Genomic DNA, 22,574 nt, shown 5'->3' with positions numbered 1-22,574 from the left:
AACAGAATCACTGACACTGGGTAATTTATAATAAACAGGAATTTATTTTCCACGATTGTGGTGTCTGGGAAGGTCCAAAACTGAAGGGCCACTCCTAACACTGCATGATTCCAGAAGGTAGAAAAGGAAGAGTAAGAGAGAGAAACTCACTTTTACAACAAAGCTATTCCACTATGGTTATTACAATAACCCATCCACGAGAACAGAGTCCCCATGTCCTAATCACCCCTAAAGGCCCCACCTCTCAAGTCTGCTGCCCTGGGAGTTATGTGGGGACACAAGCCATAGCTTGTGAGCGGTGTGTCATGAATCCGGATCCTTCTATCCAATCTCTCTGTAACACATGGTTTCCATTCTGCAGGTCACAGCTTTTTCTAAAACAGCCACTAAAGCTTTACCCATTAAATCCACATTCCAGACAGCAAAAGCATGAATGAGAACAGGTACCCCTAATGCCTTTAAGAACATTTCCCAGGCAGGACATAGAAGCATATGTCTTTGATCCCAGCACTTGGGCAGCAGAGATAGGCAGGTCTCTCTGTGAGATAGAGATCAGCCTGGCCTACATCTTAAGTTCCAGGAGAGCCAGGGCTACAAAGAGAAACACTGTCTCAAAAAACTAAAAAGTAAAAATAAAAAAGATCGGTTTCCCAGTCCTCACAGGGAGGTGTGTACATTGCACATACCTTACTATTTCATTGGCTAGAAGTCCAGCGTCTGCCATACCTAAGACCAAGAGAGCTAGGAAACGTGATTTACCCAGATGGCTTGTGCGTCTACCAATAACGAGGACTATGGGGGTCCAGCCCCTCGATAGTCCCCTCCCAGGGTCCGCAGAAGGCTCTATCAACCAGCAGAGAATCTTTAGGGTCGGTAAATCAGTCTACGCACTCAGAGTTCTTTGATCCATTCGCTTTAATTCCTCTGGCATAACATCCTTTATACACAGCTTCAGTTCTGTTCTCATGTTTAGCTCCTTTCTTGCCTGATTTCTCTCTATATTTATCTACTGTCCCCTCTATGTTCTATCTTAATTCCTTCATCTAGTTCTGTCCCTTCTAGGTTCTCATCTATCTAGTTCTTTCCCCTATCAGCTCCTCTCCTGTCTCCTTCTCTCTCATCTGGCTCTTCCTCATCTTGTTCTTCCCCATCTGGCTCTTCCTCATCTTCCATCTCGTTCCTCTAGTCCTCTCTTTTAGCTCTTCAATCTAGTTCTTCCCCATCTCAGCTTGTTCCTCTCAAGTTCTTACCCATCTCGTTCTTCCATTCTCTTCTCTCTTCTCTTCTAATGTCCTCTGCTTTGCAGTTATATATCTCCCCAAAATCACGATCCTCCCCTCCACCCAGGACACTCAGCCTGAACTTCCTCAGGCAGTGATTGTCCGCTATCAGGATCAAATGGAGGGTTGATAAGAATTACAAAGAGGGGCACTAGTTGTTAATTACCATTTGTGACCCAAAGGGGAAGTGACTAATGAATTAACTAAAGGCTAAATATGGGTAATATCTAAGAAGAGGGGTCTTATGTGCACAACTATAACCTTAAATGTGTTTGGTAAAGGATGTTAAAAATCTATAAGTTGCTAGGTCAATGGGAGAAAATAAAACTGTCTTCTTTTTTCCTGTGGCTCCTATCTGTTCAAGCTGTCTGCCGTTTACTGCAGGGTGGGGGAAAGTGTGCTCAGTCTCTAGGCTACCTGTGTACAGCTAGATGCCTCTGGTGATACAGGGAGGTTTGAACTGGGAGTTCTGGCTGAGCATAGCTGTTAGCACAGAAGTTTCCTAGAAGTGGTTAGGTAAGTAGTTAGAGGTCTATAAAGTTAGTAAGGCTGTAAGAAAGAAGGGCCTAAGCTAAATTGTGTAAAACTATTACTTAGTGTCCACCTGGCCTAGGCGGCGTCCTCTTGTGAATTTACTGTAAGTCAGGAGACTTGTACGTGGGCTGCTATCACTTGTTAGTCCTTGGAAGTTGGGCGCCCCCCTGGGTGGTGTCTCCTTGTGGAATTTAAGTCAGGAGACTTTCAGGTGGGCTGTTATCATTGTTAGTCTTTGGCAGTTGGGCGTCCACCTGGGTGGTGTTTCCTGTAGTCCTTGAAAGTGGCTAAGGGAAATAACTGGTTCCAGAGAAAGCCTTTCCTGAGGCTGTTCTCCAAATACCTGGAATATGTATGTCCAGAGAGTGATCAGTCTACACTGTTAGTCCTTCTTAGGGGAAAGTCAATTGGGAAAACTATGAAGGCACACATGATTTTCATAACAGAATACAGCTGATATATAACAAGCCAAGTAACACCAAAAACTCCTTGGGATTTGGCTTCCTCTGGAGGAATTCCCTGATCCCTCCAGGTAGTGACTTTGCCATAACCAGCTGAGTTCTTATGATATATTTCTGCGGCCCGCAAGATACCAAAGACGTGGGACCTTGTTTTTTGAAGAAGGTGATGGGAGTGAATATTGGGAACAATAATGTAATGAGAATTTCAGGATGGAACTCTATAGTAATTTCCCAATTTCTGGTTCTTGGTGATGGGATTCAAGTAATGTTTCTGAAGACAATAATGGAGTGAGAACATAGAAAATTCAAGTGCGGACTGATGGATCAATTGTGCCATTACTTTAATAAACACCTGAGATAAATACCTTATAAAGATGGATGGACTCTTTCTGCTCATGGTTTTGGAAGTTTCAATTCATGTTTTGTCGGGCAATACATTGTAATGGCCACACATAGGTGAGCAAAAGCACTCACCTCGTATTTAGGACTGGAAAAGGAGGAAAAGAAGAGACCAGGTGCCACAATCCACTTTGAGGGCATGTCTCCAATAACCTAAAGCCTTCAGGAGTCCTCATTTGTTAAGGGTTTCACCATTCTCCTTCTGGGACCAAGCTAGGGAGGAGTGCCAGGCTGGGGCCTGAGCCTCTGACTCCACACAGACCCAAACTTTAGCAACTAGGACTTGCAGTCTCTAACTCGGTGACAGCCAGATCCAGAGAAACCAGGTTGAGGAAAAACAGCGTGTTTCCAGGCTTACAATATACCATAGTTGATGTGCAGAGGCCCTGGGGAACCATGGAGACAGCTTTAATGTACCTAAGTGGTACCATTCTCTCAAAGTGGTCCCTCTACACCAAACCAGCTCTGCCCCAGTTCCCATTTGCCAAGTTTGCAAGGAGTACAGGCTTTCCTGGCTCGCTCTCCTTCCTTGACTTGCACTGGAATCCTAACGTGAGTCAGTTTTTGTTGTTGTTGCTTTATTTCCGCTGAACTCCCCTTTCCTGAAGGGGTAAATGGCATCCAGAGGATACCCCCATGACCCACCCTGGGACTCAGAATAGTTAGAGATCTAAAGATTCCTCAGAATAAGAATGTCTAGAGTGAGCAAATAATTCTTTTATGACCAAGGGCAGGATACAAAAGTCATATATGCCAATAGTAATTCACTCATCTATGCATTACTATTTACATGAACGTTGATATAAATATGTGTTGTATATTGTGTGTGTTATATATATATGATGATATACATCCTAAAAAGTTATATAAAATATATTTGTAAGAGAGACAATGTACCGGGCGGTGGTGGCGCACGGCTTTAATCCCAGCACTCAGGAGGCAGAGGCAGGCACAAAAGCTACACAGAGAAACCCTGTCTCAAAAAACCAAAAAAAAAAAAAAAAAAAAAATAGAGAGAGAGAGTAGCATGCAGTGTAGATCCAGGCTGACAAATTTGAATTATGGCTGCTCCTCTTTTTACCTGTGTGATCTTAGGCAGGAACTTACAACTGTGTACCCGTTTCCCCACCTGTTAAAGGGGGGGTCATGATATGCACCTCGTCAAGTCCTCGTAAGAGTAAATGAGTCAATGAATGTAAGACACAATAGTCTCTGGCTCACGGTGCTCACTCCATATCGCACATCTCATCAGAAGGGCGAGAGTCTTTTGACACACTTACATCGTGGCAATAAACATATTTCCGTGTTTGCCGCTGTGACTTATTGAGGGCGAAGTGTGCGCTGGATACTTTTATGTTAACTTGATACAAGCTAGAGTCACTGGGGAGGAGAGAACCTCAGTTAAGAAAATACCTCCCCCTGCCCTTTCCTGGACAGAAACAGAGGAGGGGTGGATTGGGGGGTGTGAGTGGAGGGGGGTGGGAAGGAGGAACTGGGAGGAGAGGAAAGAGGGAAAGCTGTGGTTGGGATGTGGAATGAATAAATAAATAAATAAATTTATTGAAAAAAAAGAAAATGCCTCCATAAAATCAGGCTGCAGGAAGCCTGTAGGACATTTTCTTAATTAGTGATTGATGGGGGAGGGTCCAGCCCATTGTGGGTGGAGCCATCCCTGTGCAGGTGGTCCTGGGTTCTATAAGAAAGCAGGCTGAGCAAGCCATGGAGAACAAGCCAGTAAGCAACACTCCTCCATGGCCTCTGCATCAGTTCCTGCTTCCAGATTCCTACCTGCTTGAGGTCCTGTCCTGACTTCCTGTGATGATGAACAGTGGTATGGAAGTGTACACCAAATGATCCCTTTCCTCCCCAACTTGCTTTTGGTCATGGTGTTTGATCACAGCAATAGTAACCCTAACTAAGACGAAGTGTTAATTAAGAAAGTAAAAGTTGCCAGGCCGTGGTGGCATATGCCTTTAATCCCAGCACTTGGGAGGCAGAAGTAGGCTGATCTCTGTGGGTTTGAGGCCAGCCTGGTCTACAGAACAAGTTCCAGGACAGCCAATGCTACACAGAGAAACCTTGTCTTGAAAAACAAAACAAAACAAAACAAAACAAAACCAAAAAGGAAAAATCTCAAGTGTGGTATTTATTTTCCATTGCTTTAAGAAGTCAGGTAGCTGTCACTGGGAAGGATGGCTTTTTGTTTTCAGAACACAGGGACTTGGGTACACTAAGCCAGTACTCTGCCACTGAGTCATGTCCCCAACCGTGGGCAAGATGTTTCTAGCACATGCCACCTCCCTCACATTTGCAGCCTGGCTTTGAGAGTGTTATTTTCTCCTCTCTGAGCCCCATTTCTTCATCTTAAAAATGGAGGTAATAATAGAATTAATGCAAGAACATATATGCATGCATAGAGAGTGCTATTGTGTGGTGTTTGTGTTCTGTGTGACACTCTTTCTGGGGAGACATGAGCAGATAACTACTCACCCCAGAGAGGGAACTAATGATGTCAGACTGAAATAATGATGTCATCCGGAGTCCAACTCTGTAAAGCAATGAATTTTAGGGGTGACTCACAGCCAGAGGAGGGGTGGCTCATAGGAGTACCAGGAGCGATTCAAAGGCAGCTGCCTCACAGAAAGCCCCCCCTAGCGTGGGTGGTGGCTCACAAAAGCTGGTCAGTTTTAGGGACTTCCTGAAACTTCTGTTGCTTACTTTCTGGGTCTTTTTTTTTTTTTAATGTGTGTAGGTGTTATGTCTGAATGTCTGTGCACCACTTGTGTGCCCAGGGAGCCAAAAGAGGGTATGAAATGGAATTAAATGGTTGTGAGCCACCATGTGGGTGCTGGAAATTAAACCCAGATCCCCCGGAAGAGCAGCCAGTGCTCTTAACTGCTGAGCCATCTCTCCAGCCACTACTATTCCTTTGTTTGTTTTGTTTTATTTATTTTCTTTTGAGACAGGGTAGATATAGCTATATAGCTCTGGCTGTCCTGGAACTACGTAGACCAGGCTGACTTCAAACTCATAGAGATCCACCTACCTCTGCCTCTCAGTGCTGGGATTAAAAGCATGTACCACTATGTCCCACTAACTTCTTGAGTCTTTTTTTTTTTTTGGTTTCTCAAGACAGAGTTTCTCTGTATAGCTTTGCTCCATTCCTGGAACTCACTCTAGCCCAGACTGGCCTTGAACTCACAGAGATCCGCCTGGCTCTGCCTCCCGAGTGCTGGGATTATAGGCGTGCGCCACCACCGCCCGGCAACTTCTTGAGTCTTAATGAGCCTCTCTTCAGAGTGTCCCAAGCTTCCCTGTAGTGTGGCATGCATCAGCTCAGAGGAAACTGCTACACAAGAGTATGTCACAAAGCAAGCACTCGATCAAAAGTAGCTGCACTCACTATCACCACTGATAAGAAAGAAGGCTGTGGACTCGAAAGCTTTTGGAGTCCAAGAATCCAAGACAGGCGTCATTCTGAGGTGCAGAAGGACATATTGGGTCGGCAGTGTTAGCAAGGATCAACTGCGCTGAGTCAGTCCACGGAACCAAAGAGCAGAATGGCTGCCGTGTGGGAGTCAGTTCACGCTAATGTCAGAAAACAGATGTGGGGGAAGAAGGGAAGGAGGGGGGAGAACAGAAGTCTAGAAAGGCCCTGTTGAAATATGTCAATGACGACGTGACCGTCTTGGCCCTATCAGAGTGTGAGGACCTGTGTCCTCTCCCGCAACACAGCCTCGGCTTTCTCAAAATCCTGAGGGAAGAAGAGGTTCATGCACACAGCTACCTGGGTATCTAATACACTTTTTTCCTTGGAGAGACGTGAAAAAGGAGAGCTCAGAGCGTTGTGTTTTTGGCCTTTTACATAGGACGCCATAAAACACAATTCGTTCCTGTGCCCTGAAAAGAAGCTTGAGCAAGGAAACATTGAGAAGGCCTTTGAAAACGTGGATCAGATAGTTGAAGGTAAACAGCTGGGAAGAATTCCTAAAGTCATTCCTTGACTCCGTTCGGAACCAGCCGTCAAGGGCATATGATTTCCCCTGGGGAGGCTTGCTCTGAAGTCCTGGAGCCTCCCCAAGCTTACACTCCTTCTCAGTGCCTCTGTGCACCCATGCACCTGTGTGTGTCTGTGTTGTGTTTGAAGGCGAGACGTCAGTAACGGAATAAGTAGAAGAAAATTGCTAAAATTTGGTCAGCAATGGAAGCCGGAACTTTGAACTTTCAGAGCTATGGTCTCTGAGGCAGGTCCCTTGAGTGTTATAAGGCAAAGGTTCCTTAGTGGATAATGTTGCAGGGTGGGCAGTCCATATCCCACTTTATTTAAAATGCCCCATGACGGCAGCTTCCAACCAACACACACCCCCAGGCATGTTCCTGCACTTGCCCTTCACAGGAGAGGTCCATGTTGGAGGGCAAGAACATTTCTACATGGAAACGCAGCGAGTGCTCGTTATTCCAAAGACAGAAGACCAAGAACTGGACATGTATGTGTCCACACAGGATCCAGCCCACGTGCAGGTAAGATCCCGCAGGGCTCCGACATCACCTTCTTCCCTCCATCATGGCGGTCAGTCTCCATAGCGCAGGCGGCAGCCGCTTCACCAACAGAAACTTAGCATCTAAACGTTGGATATCTGTAATGCAGCTAAGATCCCAGAACCGTTTTAATTTTATTCCTGTTCTTATCAACAATAAAAGAACAATCCTGATCACATTTTCTTTTTTATTTATTTTTCCTACTCTTTGAGAATTTCATGCATATGTATTTTGATCATATTCATCCATCACTCCTCTCCAACTTACCCCAGACCTCCATCACATCACATCCCTTCTAAGTCCTGTTCTCCTCTCTCTCTCTCTCTCTCTCTCTCTCTCTCTCTCTCTCTCTCTCTCTCTCTCTCTCTCTCTCTCTCTCAATAACCCATTGAGTCTAGTTATGCATGCGGGTGTCAGGGCACCCACCGGAACATGGGTAACCAGTTGCCACATCCTCCAAGAAAGATGGCTCTCCTCCAGAAATGTCAGCTAGAGGTGGAGTCTCATGATCCCCTCCCCAGTCTGTGCTGGAATTGTATGTGACAGGCTTGATGTTGTAGAATTGTGAGTTACAATGGTAACTCACAGCCACTGTATTCATGACTACACCAGCCACGTCATGTCCAGAAGACATAATTGGGGGAGGGGGCAAGGTTGAGACAGGGTCTCTCTGTGTAGCCCTGGCTGTCCTGGAACTCTCTCTCTGTAGACCAAACTCAGAGATCCGCCTGCCTCTGCCTCCCGCGTGCTGGGATTAAAGGTATGTGCCACTACTGCCCAGCCATAATTCTTATTGAAAAAGAGTCTCCTGTATTCTAGGATATCCTTAAACTCAGTAAGTACCCAGGTTGATCTTGAACTTCTGAACACCCTCCCTCTGCATCTGGGTGTTAGAATCACAAGCATTCACTATCATACAGGATTTATGCAGTGTTGGGGATCAAACTCAGGTCTTCATGAGTATTAGGCAAGTTACACCCCCAACCCGAGTGCCATCACTTTGAATTAAAACACTAAATTTATTTGCATTGGGTTTAGTTGAACTCTATGATTGGATGATATCACTAAATTTTTCTTATGCTCCATTTTACCATCTAAAATGATCATTATAGATGATTTAAGAGTCAAGACATCATTTTAGACCACATTTTACTTTTCCAGACAGAAAATGGTCTAAGCTGCAGTCACAAACATATCACTCTCTTTAGCAGGATGTCTGGAGTCTACTGTTTTTCACCTGTTTGGATCCTTAGTCTGAGGCATTCGTCCAGAAGTGCAGCTTCCAATAAGAACCCAGGATTTTGATAGTTTTCTTTCTAGTAAATACAGTCTCTGCTCAAAGAGCTGTTTGGGGAAGATTAATGATGCTTACAAATGGCCCAGAGATGTTAGTGGTGTGTGCATACCTTTAATCCCAGCAGAAGCAGGTGAATCTTTGAGTTTGAGGCCAGCGTGGTCTACAGAGTGAGTTCCAGGATTGGCCAGGGCTACACAAAGAAACCTTGTTTTTGAAAAAAGGAGAAGAAAGAAATGGGTGGACTCTGCCGTCTCCACTTTCTACTGTAGTAGATGTGAGTGGACTCTGCCGTCTCCACTCCCTACTGTAGATGTGAGTGGACTCTGCCGTCTCCACTCTCTACGGTAGTAGATGTGAGTGGACTCTGCCATCTCCACTCTACTGCAGTAGATGTGAGTGGACTCTGCCGTCTCCACTCTCTACGGTAGTAGATGTGAGTGGACTCTGCCATCTCCACTCTACTGCAGTAGATGTGAGTGGACTCTGCCGTCTCCACTCTCTACAGTAGTAGATGTGAGTGGACTCTGCCATCTCCACTCTCTACAGTAGTAGATGTGAGTGGGCCCTGCTGTCTCCACTCTCTACTGCAGTAGATGTGAGTGGGCTCTGCCGTCTCCACTCTACAGTAGTAGATGTGAGTGGACTCTGCTGTCTCCACTCTCTACAGTGGATGTGAGTGGACTCTGCTGTCTCCACTCTCTACAGTAGTAGATGTGAGTGGACTCTGCTGTCTCCACTCTCTACAGTAGTAGATGTGAGTGGACTCTGCCGTCTCCACTCTCTACAGTAGTAGATGTGAGTGGGCTCTGCTGTCTCCACTCTCTACAGTAGTAGATGTGAGTGGACTCTGCCGTCTCCACTCTCTACAGTAGTAGATGTGAGTGGGCTCTGCCGTCTCCACTCTCTACAGTAGTAGATGTGAGTGGACTCTGTCGTCTCCACTCTCTACAGTAGTAGATGTGAGTGGGCTCTGCCGTCTCCACTCTCTACAGTAGTAGATGTGAGTGGGCTCTGCCGTCTCCACTCTCTACAGTAGGAGATGTGAGTGGGCCCTGCTGTCTCCACTCTCTACTGCAGTAGATGTGAGTGGGCTCTGCCGTCTCCACTCTCTACAGTAGATGTGAGTGGACTCTGCTGTCTCCACTCTCTACAGTAGTAGATGTGAGTGGACTCTGCTGCACAGTTACAGTTCAGGAAACAAAACACTTCGTTGTCTTTTTACTCCATTTAAACCTCGTTGTCTCTTACAGAAAACAGTATCTTCTACCTTAAACATCCCCAGCAGCAAGATCACCTGCCACGTGAAACGAGTGGGCGGGGGTTTTGGAGGAAAGGTGGGGAGACCAGCTGTGTTCGGGGCGATCGCTGCAGTGGGGGCTGTCAAGTAAGTCTGCCTTGGGAGCTGGAAGTGTGGGAGAGGCTGAGCTCAGAGGAAATTAGTGGCCTGACAAATCAATTCTGGCTGCAGTCAGAGCCACCCGTTGGTCCCTGGGCAACTCAGCCCCCACCCCACCCTCTCCACCCATCCCACCCCTGTCTGTTTCTTTATAATACATAGATATTTCACACCTGCCCTATTACCCTTTTTGATTTTGCAAAAGTCAGCTGAACACATGACTTTGATGACCGTGGAGCCGTGGGGTAGCGGGTTGACAGCTTCCCGAACTGCGGGGCCCATTTCTGAGCTTTGGGGAAGATGAATTGTTTAGATGTGCAGCGTGGTACCCTTCCCAAGGTCATCGCTGCCCCCCAGCTCTCTTTGCTACTTCCAGTGCAGAGTAGAGTGGCGTTAGGAAAGAGAGGCTCTTCACCCTCCACCAGCTCCATGGGCTGTCTCGGTGAACAGGTGGTCTTTGGGTTGATCTCAGAGAAGATGCACACCTTTGTTATCCATGGCTCGGCGTTCAAGTTCAGCGGGTACTGACAGTGCAGGTCTTGTTCGTTGGCTTTGACTCGATTTGTTGTCGGTGTCAGAGAGCAAAGAGAAGGAGCAGGAGGGGAGAGGAGGAGAAGGAGCAGGAGGGGAGAGGAGGAGAAGGAGCAGGAGGGGGAAGAAGAAAGGGGAAAGGAAAGGGAGATGCTGTTTACTATTTTGTCTGAGTTCCAATCAGTCTACAAAGTCTCAGTGCCCTGCTCCCTTTGACAGCCTCTGTGTAGCTCAGAGAAAAATCCTGCACACTGGGGTGTGTGCGTGTGTCTTCTTCCCCAGTGCAGGGTGGAGAGAAGCAGGGCTGAAATTTCACATCCACTTCTGTCCTCTGTCACAGCCAGCAGTAAGCAGCTCTTGCACTCACAACAGACTTTGTGGCTTCTGCCTCTCGAGCGTGGCCACACACGGCCACCAAGTGGAACATCTAAATCCCAATGATTTAGATTGGGCTAGCCACTAGGAGCCCTGGCACCAGTATATTCCAAAGCTGGCCCCTTGACCCCACTGTGCAGCCATATGTGGAACCAATGCCTCAAGATGCACCCTGCCTTAGCACACAGCAGTCATGCGTTAAGTTATCTGACAACAGTGCTCCAGATCTCCTGAGAGCAGGGGTCCCCCGAGGTCATAGAAATCCCTGCCTCAAAAACATGCAAATTTTTTTAATTTTTTAAAGAAAGAAATTCCACCAAATCCCAGGCATTCTGAATCAGAATTAGCAGAGAATAAGTCTTGAAACTGTACATTTACCTAACGTTTTCTATTGGCGTTAGGATTTCACTTACCCGTTGACACAATCCCTGTTATTACTAACAGAAGACATGCAGAATGACTAAATCTGGGTGAAAGTCAAGTTTGAAGCCATAGGGACAGAACTTAGCCAGCATGTGACACTAATCCCTTTAGACATACTTCTAAACACTCAGTTGCAAGCATAGAGACAATAGTAATTTAGTTGGGCGACAATTCACATCATGCCTAGACAATTTTGTGCAGATTAATAGAGCCATGTGTGCTGGATGGATGGAGAATTAAGTAAGTGGGACAAATGGATGGGAGGGTGGAAGGTGGATGAATGGGTTACTATCAAAGACTATTGGGGTCCGGCCCCTAAATAGCCTTTTCTCAGGGTCCATGGAAGAATCTTACAACCAGCTGAGGATCTAATCTTAGCTATAATTAAATGAATCTGAGCACACCAAGCTCTTTTAGTTCATTCACTTTATTCTTCTAGGTCAATTCTATCTACACAGCTTCATTTCTGTTCTCCTACTTAGCTCCTCTCTTTCCCTTCTTCTACTGTTCTCTCATTGTTCTACCTTTAGTTCTTTCCATCCTTGTCCCTGAAGTTTCCAGTTAATATACCCATGCAGTCAGCAATTCTCTGGCCAAAGGAGGGTCACAAGGCTTGAATTCTATCAGGGTCATAAGAGCAGATAAGAGTTTACACCAGGCAGTGACTGTCAGGCTTTCTTTACGACTCAAGGATGAACTCTTAAAGGGAAAAAGTCAAATGAGAAGGAGAGGGACCTAGAATCAATTAGGGAAAATCCAAGAAGGGAAAAGGGGGAGATCCATATGTAATACTGTATTCGTAAGTGTGGTTAGATAATAAGCTGATTAGTATGTTGCTAGAGTTTTCCTCCTTGCCCACAGTCAGGACAAATCTTTGTCACCCGCCAGTCCCACAGCCACTCAGACCCAACCAAGTAAACACAGAGACTTTGTTGCTGGAGAGCTTCTCTCCAGGTTCCCCAAGCCCCGCAGTCCCACAATCCACATATAAAATAATCACTCAGACACTTATATCACTTTCAAACTGTATGGCTATGGCAGGCTTCTTGCTAACTGTGCTTATAGCTTAAATTAGTCCATTTCCATAAATCTATACCTTGCCACGTGGCTGGTGGCTTACCAGCATCTTCACATGCTACTGGTCATGGCGGCGGCTGCAGTCAGTCCTTCTGCCTTCCTGTCCTTTTATTTCTCCTCTCTGTTAGTCCCGCCTATCCTTCCTGCCTAGCCACAGCCAATCAGGTTTTATTTATTGATCAATCAGAACAACTTGACATACAGACCATCCCCCAGCACAGCCAAGTGCAGACCATCTCAGACACCTGCACTCAGGCCCATGGTCCTAATCATCCTCTATGCGGACCTGCTGGGTAACGCCACAAAGAACCCAAGAAGGGCTCCCACAGGACATACAGAACATCCCACAGCACTTCCCCTTTTCTTTTTTTAAAAAGGAAGGTTTTAACTTTTACACATCTTTAAAGCCAGCTTGGTATATTTGGGAATTTGGGCGTAGCTTCTCTTACTACTTCCTGCTGGAGGGGGGCGCAGTATCTTATGGGGATACAAAGAAAATTTTAGGTTCATGGAGTAGTCCGTGAGACTGTATCGTCTGAGCCAGTTGCCTTGAAACAATTCTGGATGTTGGATCATCTGGGCCATGGTGTCATCGGAGACCTTTCAGGGGGTCTTGGCTGGTCAAACCTGATGTATCTTAATCTGGAACAAATCCATAGCCTCTGGCTTTCTGTAGAGACAAAAACAGAGCCTCTTTTCCAAAGCAACATATCCTTACATCTAAATTTTGAAGTCAAGGTACCTTTAAAATATACATTTTGGCATAACTCAACAGCCTTTGCAATCAAATGTTTTTCTTCAGCTACAAATATCAAAGAGAACATAATCCAGATTCTCTGTGTGATGCCATCTTTATGTGGCTTATTTTTTATATTACTTTTACTTTCTCTTTAAAGACTTTATTTTTTTAAACTTTCTATTTCTTTATATAACTGTCTATGTTCCTTTTCCTCTCTCTTCCAAGCCTATGTACATTTTTACACACATTGTAAAGCATTTAAAGTCTTGTTCCATCTGAATCTGTCTTATTGTGAATCTATTGCTTTAAACTGTAGCCTTCTAAGCCTGAAACGGCTCTGTGGCTGCTGGCTCCGCCCCCTTCAATTTCCCAACTTGGCGGTGGTACGTTTTCCACCAGCTCTGGGAGCCATCAAGTCTCAGAAATAGTGGGTCTACACTTTTATCCAAGCAGCGTGTAGCCCAGAAACCTTTTTTTTTTGTTTTGTACTAGCAAAGGCTAAATCCGCCACGCAGCTTAATGTTCCATTTGCAGAGGCCTCATTCCCACCATACTGCAGGTCAAGCGCACACGCCAGGAACCCGCCAGTAACTCAAACCGGCAGCTGCTGCTCATTTGAGTGAAACAATTAAGAAGCTGTTTTTAGTTCCGTTTTAGAATCTTTTTTCTCAGGTTTTAGGTACAAACTCTTGCCCCACGTTGGGCGCCATTTGTTGCTAGAGTTTTCCGCCTTGCCCACAGTCAGGACAAATCTTTGTCACCCGCCAGTCCCACAGCCGCTCAGACCCAACCAAGTAAACACAGAGACTTTGTTGCTGGAGAGCTTCTCTCCAGGTTCCCCAAGCCCCGCAGTCCCACAATCCACATATAAAATAATCACTCAGACACTTATATCACTTTCAAACTGTATGGCTGTGGCAGGCTTCTTGCTAACTGTGCTTATAGCTTAAATTAGTCCATTTCCATAAATCTATACCTTGCCACGTGGCTGGTGGCTTACCGGCATCTTCACATGCTGCTGGTCATGGCGGCATCTGGCAGTCAGTCCTTCTGCCTTCCTGTCCTTTTATTTCTCCTCTCTGTTAGTCCCGCCTATCCTTCCTGCCTAGCCACAGCCAATCAGGTTTTATTTATTGATCAATCAGAACAACTTGACATACAGACCATCCCCCAGCACAGCCAAGTGCAGACCATCTCAGACACCTGCACTCAGGCCCATGGTCCTAATCATCCTCTATGCGGACCTGCTGGGTAACGCCACAAAGAACCCAAGAAGGGCTCCCACAGGACATACAGAACATCCCACAGCATTAGTACACCAAGGTGAAAGTAAAAGGAGTTAGGAATTTGTTAGTTCAAGGTTAACTTGGGGCAGCACTTTCCTATCTGCTGGCAGGGGAAATGTTCTGGGTTACTAGGCAACCTGCGTCACAGCTTTAGGGCCTGGTTTGTAAAAGCCCTTTTGTTCTGAGTTAATGCTAAAGGGAGAATCTTTAGAACTAGGAATAACATTTGGCTGCCGGAAAGAGGAAGAAATTAAGCTTAATTTGCTTAATTAAGAGCAAGAAACACAAACACAAGCTTTGCACAAGAAACAAAGCTTTGTACCTAGCATCCCCCTGGCCTTGGCGGTTGTCTCAGTGAAAATATTTACCTTATCTTTGGAGCTAACAGATAGTCTGAATGCTTATCTATCTGCAGTCTGTCCTTGGATATTTGAGAAGTATCTCAAATAAAATACTTCTGTTTGGGGATTGCCCTGGCCAGATGTTTGCTAATGAAGATAATTACAGAAAGTCAGACTTCTAAGTCTAATGCTAAGAGGGAGAACAAAGGGCTGAAAAAAAAAGGGGTTTTGACTGTGTGACTGTTGTCAACACAGCGGGGGGGATGTTATCCAAATACGCCAATAGTATAGGGAAATTGTGTCCGATGGATGATCAACCACATGGTTAGAAGTTCTTAGGAGAGGAATCAAATGGGAAAGCTACAACAGCACACAAGAAATTCACTGCAGGAAACGGCTAATACATTTGCCATCCAGTATCACCAAGACTCTTGAGTTTTGGCTTTATCCTCTGGAAGACCCCTTGGCTCTTTCAGGTATTAGCTTTGCTAGTGTCAGATGAATTCCTACTTCATATTTGTGTGACTCGTAGCATTTCACATGTTGTAAATACATGTGGGTAGATAGTAAATTAGGAGTTGAATCCACAGGTGCATAGATGGGTAGCTGACTAGATACGTGAGTGGACGGGCAGATGGGTAGGATGAATGGAGAATCTGCGTTTTGTTTTCTGCAGAACTGGCCGTCCCATTCGTCTTGTTCTGGACCGTGAAGATGACATGTTAGTAACCGGGGGAAGGCATCCATTATTTGGAAAATATAAAGTGAGTATTGCATGTGAAAAATCATTAAAATACACCCTTTTGTTTGTGTGGCTTTGTCCTTTTTCTATCATTTTGGTTTTGCTGAATTCTAAAAGTACTTGGCAGCTAAAATACCAAATGAAGATGGTCATGTGTTGGATATCCATGACATTTTATGATGAGCTTTTGAGTGTATAATTGTAAAAAAAAAAAAGGTAATGGTGAAAATAAATGTTGAATAGTGACTAAAAGGCACTGTTTTAGGGACTAGGGCTGTGTCTCAGTAGATAAAGCATTTGCTGTGCAAGCCAGAGGACTGGAGATGGGATTCCCCAAGACCCACATCAAAGCTGAGAGGGTCAGTGTAGCATGAATCCTAATTGGTCTTAATAATAAAAACCAGGAGTCAGATATCAGGGTGAAAGCTGAAAGATCAGAGAAGCAGAGCAGCCAGCCACCAGAAAGACTCCTTACCTCTAGAAATCCTCAGATTGAAAGGTCCAAACTCCTGTCTCCACCTTGCCTTATCACTTCCTGTTTCCTCCTCCCAAGTACTGGGATCAAAGGCATGAGATCTCAAGTGCTGGGAATAAAGGCATGAGATCTCAAGTGCTGGGATCAAAGGTATGTGCCACCAATGCCTGGCTTCTACTGGCTAGCTCCCGACTCTGATCTCCAGGCAAGCTTTATTTGTTAGAGCACAAACAAAATATCACCACAGGTGAGGCTGCCTGCCTGTAACCCCAGTGCCCAGGAGGAAAAGACAAGGGATCCCTGAGGCAAACTGGCTAGATAAGACTAGCCAAATCTGTGAGGTCTGGGTTTTCCAAGAATCCCTGCCTCCATAAATAAACTGAAGTACAATCAAGAAAGATATCCAAGCCAGGTGGAGTCACGTCTTTAATCCCAACACTTGGGCGGCAGAGGCAGGCAAATCTCTGTGAGTTCAAGGCAAGTTCCACACAGGAAACCCTGTCTCAAAAAAACAAAGAGAGAGCTGACATTATCCTCCAAACACATGTGTACTCACACACATGTGGGCACACATACACATGCAAAAGAAAAAAGAAAAAAACACTGTTATACAGAATAAGGATTTATATTTTTTAGTGATTCCTCAAAGACAAAAAAAAAGAAAAGAAAAGAAAGGTGCCCAGACTTCCTGACTATAAGAATAACACTTTGTAGAAGAAATGTTTAGAAATAATTTGACCATTTTCACTGCAAAATAATCTTTAACAAAAATCCACTAACAGGCGAACTTAAATTCTTGAAATCACACTCACTCCTGTTAAAAATGTTTGCTGGCACCTAGGAGATGATACAATTTTTCAGATTTGTGGTTTAGTCCTAAGGACAGTCCTGTTGTGATATAAAGTTACAAAACATGCTTTCTTTAGGAATTGCTTTAGGCAGGCACATCTGATTTACCACCTGGTTTCACCATTGCTTTTGATTACTACATTTTATTACCTATATTGCTATTTGCAAACCACCTTGGCCACCCAGTAAGATGAGTCCAGCTCATAAATTCTCCAACCTCTGTTCCCGAAGCTTTCCCATAACGAGAGATATTATGAGTCATCGCCGTGCCTTCTGGGATCCCAAAGACTTTTTCCCACGAGGAGAAAACCACTGACTAAATTAGAAAGAAAGCCAGTACAGAATGGCAGAGAATCTTCCGAGAATCAGGAGGATGAGAGTGGCAACTACATTCTGAGAGACAAGAACAGAACGTGAGGATTCCACACTGAGGGTGGAGCCAGGATTGCCCATTGAAAGGAAAGGACTCAGCAAAACTTGGGTCAAGAAAGGTCTTCTTCAATCAGACCCTGAAAGACAAGGCCACAGCAGGCGGGGTGCCACACAAGAGCAAAATGGAGGCCGAGTCTGTCCTTGATCCTCTTCAAAGGGGGACTGAGGGGTGACTCGCACTTGGCAGGTACATTTTAAACAAATCACTAAAACGTCCATCATTTGGTGACAGGTGGGATTCATGAACAGTGGACGAATCAAAGCCCTAGACATTGAGTGCTACGTCAATGGAGGATGCACATTGGACGACTCAGAGCTGGTATGTGTGTCTGAAACCAACTGTGCTCCTGACAGTGGGTGAGATGGAAAACGTCTGAAGGAGTCTTTATGAAAAGGGGCAGTGGTGTCTAACGTATGTGGTATCTCCTTTTGCTTTAGGTAACAGAATTTCTTATACTAAAGCTGGAAAATGCATACAAGATCCGCAACCTCAGATTCCGGGGCCGTGCATGCATGACCAATTTACCGTCCAATACAGCCTTCCGTGGGTTCGGCTTCCCACAGGGAGCCCTGATAACAGAGTCTTGTATCACAGCTGTGGCAGCCAGATGTGGGCTTCCACCAGAAAAGGTAGGATTATAACTGGGGTCATAACCAAGGCTGCTAAGGCATCAGAGGAGGGAGGAATTAGGTAGTGGCCCCAGGAAACCCTGAATTAACCCTGGCTCAGAATTTGAGATAAGAGCTTCATTTTTTTTTTTTTGGACTATGATGTAGACATCATTTATTTATCCAGTCCACTATTGACACATATTCAGGTTGTTTGTTACCCAGGTTAGGCTGTTGAAATGGTGCTGGGTCTGGAGAGAAAGCAGAGTGGTTAAGAGACAGACTGCTCTTCCAGACGACCAGAATTCATCTCCCAGCACACACATCGGTGGTTCACAATCACCTGCAACTCCAGCTCCAGGGGATCGTGTGCCCTCTTCTGGCCTCCATGTACTCACAAACCTATACACATATATACATAATTTAAAAATAAAATCTTAAAGCAGCATGTAAAGGTAACAGGTAAAGCCATGGAACACGTGGCGATATATAGATGAACAGAAATGGGCTGAGTATAAGAGTAAGAGCTAGACAATGGTAGACCTGAGCTAATGGCCGAGCAGTTTAAATAATAAAATAAAAATAAAAAGTAAAATAAAAATCTTAAAATGAACTTGCAATGAATACCCCGAGACATAAGTGCCAGGGGTAGGGAATATCTTTGTCCTTTTGTGGGGGTCTGTCTATTGAACAAACTCACAGAAATGGTTCACTTGAAAGCTTCTTTCAGAAGTCCAAAATTTACCACTTGAAAATATTATTCTGTCCAATACACCAGGAGGCCTGGGGGGTGTAAAGGAACTGGACCAGAGACAGGCTGACTCCAGCACCAACTGACGATATTGTCCGCTCCTTGATCTTTCAGTCACATCCCAGTTCCCTCAACCCAGACCCTCTCCTCCAGCAAGGACTCTCTGTGTCCTGTCTTGAACACCTTTGTCCCTAAATTCAGTGGGGACCTCCAGGTTTTCATCTCATTGGCCGAGTGCTTCCTCTACACCAGAGAACGCCTAATACTATATCAGAAAAATAATAGATTCCCTACAAGAAGTCACAAAAAGTGCCGATGGGCCAGGCATTGGTGGGGCACGCCCTTAATCCCAGTCAGTACTCAGGAGGCAGGGGCAGGCAGATCTCTATGAGTTCGAGGCCAGCCTGATCTACAAAGCAAGTTCCAAGACAGCGAAGACTACACAGAGAAACCCTGTCTGGATCAAAAAAAAACACGAAAGATGCCCGTGGGTACAAAGGAGAAAGACAATGAGGATGAGGAAGGGGACTCAAAAAAAAATTTCTGGAGAAGATGACACTTGAAGTTCACCTTGAGAAAGGTAGATGGAAAGGTAACCCAAGCAAATGGAACAGCATGAACAAAGACGACGGACCCCCTGGTGTCCTGGATTCCTTGGCTAGAAAGTGAGAACAAGATGATTTACTTCACAGAGTTCCCGAGGACAAAGTAAATTTAGTAAATTTTTACTAAAATGTTCATCTTTGTAGGGCCGGGAATGTAGCTCAGTGATAGAGAGTTTACCCAGCATGCACAAAGCCCTGGGTTCCAGCCCCAGAACCACACATTTTTTTTTTAAAAAAAAAAAATGATTTTGGAATGGGCATCGTCTTAGTGCAGTTTGTTGTTGCTGGCGACGATACCGCAGTTCCTTTACTTCTGTTAGAATAAACTGGAGATAATGACGACCTCTCAGGCGCTTCCAGCAGGCTCTCCTTCTCTGGGTGCTGAAAATTCCCAGGATATGGAGCAGATCCTGACTAAACACGAATTTTAGAAGATTTAACCATGTAGTGCAAATGCGATTGGAAGACCTGAGGCCCGCTATTTGTCCTTATCTGTTCTGCGATTTCTTTCTGACAGAACAATCTTCGCTTACAATGGTAGAGCCTGGCTTTAACTCACCACTCACCAACTCTGCTCCATCCTCTGTATCCTCTGAGCCCTGAAGCTTGAAGGGGAAACCCTGGGCCAGTAAGATGGCTCAGGGGATAAAGGCGATTGCTGCCAAGTTTGACAACCTGAGTTTTATCCCTGGGAATGATACGGTAGAAGGAGAGAACTGACCCTCATGGGCCGTTCCTGACTTCCACATATATGCCATGGCAGTAAACACACAGACTGAGACATACACACAGACTCACGTGGGGGGCAGGGTGGGGAGAGATAAAGGATGGATAAGTAGATAGATAGATAGATAGATAGATAGATAGATAGATAGATAGATAGATAGACAGATAGATGATAGATAGATAAATAGATAGATAGATAGATAGATAGATAGATAGATAGATAGATAGATAGATAGATAGATAGATAGACAGATAAACAGACAGACAAATAAACCCAGCCCTTCCATCATATTGCCTTTTAGACTAATCACTGGCAACTGCACTCCACTCCAGACAGACGAGACCCTGGTTGGTGATTAATGTGGAGATGAAAAATAGCTCCACTACTCTCACAGCTGCACATGCCGTCGGAAAACAATGGGGGGGGGCGGGAATCTGTCCTCCCCACCAAAGCGTATGCTTCAGAGGAAAGGCTTTCTAAGCCCCCAGCTGGCAGTCTGTCTGTCTCTCCACAGGCATTGATGGAATTTCACACTTGTTTCAGATTAGGGAGAAAAACATGTACAAAACCGTGGATAAAACCATCTACAAACAAGCTTTCAGCCCCGAGCCCCTGATAAGGTGCTGGGACCAGTGTCTGGACCAGTCTTCCTTCCACATCAGAAGGACAGAAGTGGAAGAGTTCAACCGGAAGAGCTACTGGAAGAAGAGGGGCATCGCTATCATCCCCATGAAGTTCTCGGTTGGCTTTGCTGCAACAAGCTACCACCAGGTAAAGTTCGCACCCAGGGCAGGGTAAACGGATAAACGGCCCTCGCATCCAACACAGTCTTGGTCCGATGTGTGCTGGTGTTCAGGGAATGCCGCATTTCCCAGAGCCCCAGCTCCCTCCCTGCATATACATAGGAGCAATGTCCAGAAGTCCCCTGAGAGGCTGCATGTGCCAGTAGGGGAAAGGTCACCATGGTGACAAGCACGACTCTGCTGGGACCCAGGCGCTAGCTTGGGATTCCACGCTATTCAAAAGGGACAGGAGCCCACAGTGCCATTGTTTGTTTTCTGACAAGGAAGGGGTGTCCCACATGCAGGAATCCTTGGGCAGAGAAGTCATCCCCCTGGTCTCTGATCACTTACCCGGCACTTCAAGCCACCTCCCCAGGAATCTATTGGGGGGGAAGAGGGAATGGGGTCCAGAACTGTCCTGGGTAAACTGGCAAGAGGAAGAGGCAAGTCGTCCATCCAGGGGCGCTAGGAAGGCAGAAAAGCAGCATGCACGCGGATAAGACCTCCAGATGGTACCAGGTCTGAGCAGACCTTCTCTGTATCCCAGTGCATCATGGGGACCAGAAAACTCCTTAGGAATCTAGGCATGGCTGTTGCTTACCCATTGCTATCCATCCAGGTGAGAAAACCCAGCAACTGGGAGAGGCTTTGAACATTAGAGTGCTTTGTTTTGTATGCACACCATCCAAAGCATCCCTCCGTTCATACCCACTACTGACAACAATCTTCTCCCAGCCCTCCCCCCAACACACACACACACACACACACACACACACACACACACACACACACACACACACCTGCCCTGTGAAAGGGAGTTCCTCCTAGGAAAGAAAAGCAGCAATTGATCCAAATCCTTGGTCAACTAAAGTCAGGAGACCCTGAGACGTCCTTGGCCTGCCATTTGCTAGGTGTGTGGCATTCAAGTTGTTCGGCCTCTCTGAGCTTTGGCTCCCTCAGCTGTAAAGTGAGACCAACAGTGACAGTCATAATCTCAGGATTGATAAGGACTGGCTGAGAAAAGTAATATAGAGCGCTTGGCAAGAGTTCTGGAATAGTCTGGAAGTCAACCAGGGCAAACCTAAGCCTGTCCCAGGAGAGCCCAGACACACCTCCAGGGCTCTTTCTCCCCTGACAGGTAGGATAAGGTGCCCTGACTTTGACTTCTGGGTCCTATCCCTGCCCGGATCCAATAGGACTGTTCCATAGACAGGTACAGAGTTGTCCCATCCACCAGCGGGGCAGAATCAATGGCAGAAACACAACAGACCCTAGATGGCCACCAGTGTGGCTTTTCTCTGCCACCAAATATTGAGTCTTTACCAGACTAACTTGAACAGCAGCTGGGTGACTAACAGATCGACTCAGTCATTGCACTAACGACCCAGAGTTAGCCTAGACCCCACAAGTCAAGGATGAAATCCCACAGACTATACCCACCTTCTGACACCACCTGCAAATGGTGTGCGCGCCCGCTGTTCACACTTCTGCCTAAGTGACTGCTAAGTTGAGAGCTTTTCACTATCCTCAGTCAGGTGCAATGATTTTTCTGGAACAACTCACAGGAAAGCCTTTTCCATTTTATTGTTAGAATACCTTATATAAATGACACAACTCAGAACCAGCCAGTGGAAGAGATGCCCAGGGCAGGACACTAGGGGGGAACAAAGAGCTTGTCTTCTGGGTGTTCACCCCCCAGGGAAGAACACAGAACTCAGGAAGGTGAGGAGGGGCTGAAGCCACCACCTACAAACACACACACACACACACACACACACACACACACACACACACACACACACACACACACAGGCTGACCCTTCACCCTGAACCTATCCGGGCACCTCCTGAGGCATCTCCTTAGCAAAGGCTAGCACTTTTCCAGGTTTAGGAAGTACCATTCCAAGAACCAGAGACAAAACCA

At 45.7% G+C, this 22,574-nt stretch overlaps 1 protein-coding gene across 1 annotated transcript in view; it reads left to right on the top strand.

Annotated features, from left to right (window-relative positions):
* LOC102906072 (aldehyde oxidase 2) overlaps positions 1-22,574 on the top strand; it is a 102,983-nt gene that overhangs the window by 38,767 nt on the left and 41,642 nt on the right. The window contains exons 20-26 of the mRNA XM_076550488.1: positions 6,544-6,640; positions 7,071-7,195; positions 9,761-9,894; positions 15,355-15,442; positions 17,409-17,495; positions 17,615-17,806; positions 20,412-20,639. Of these exons, the coding sequence (XP_076406603.1) occupies positions 6,544-6,640; positions 7,071-7,195; positions 9,761-9,894; positions 15,355-15,442; positions 17,409-17,495; positions 17,615-17,806; positions 20,412-20,639 (951 nt within the window). The remainder of the gene's footprint in view (positions 1-6,543; positions 6,641-7,070; positions 7,196-9,760; positions 9,895-15,354; positions 15,443-17,408; positions 17,496-17,614; positions 17,807-20,411; positions 20,640-22,574) is intronic.

Source organism: Peromyscus maniculatus, chromosome 13 (assembly GCF_049852395.1).
Source record: "Peromyscus maniculatus bairdii isolate BWxNUB_F1_BW_parent chromosome 13, HU_Pman_BW_mat_3.1, whole genome shotgun sequence".
NCBI lineage: Eukaryota > Metazoa > Chordata > Mammalia > Rodentia > Cricetidae > Peromyscus > Peromyscus maniculatus.
This window is presented reverse-complemented; position numbering and strand designations above follow the sequence as displayed.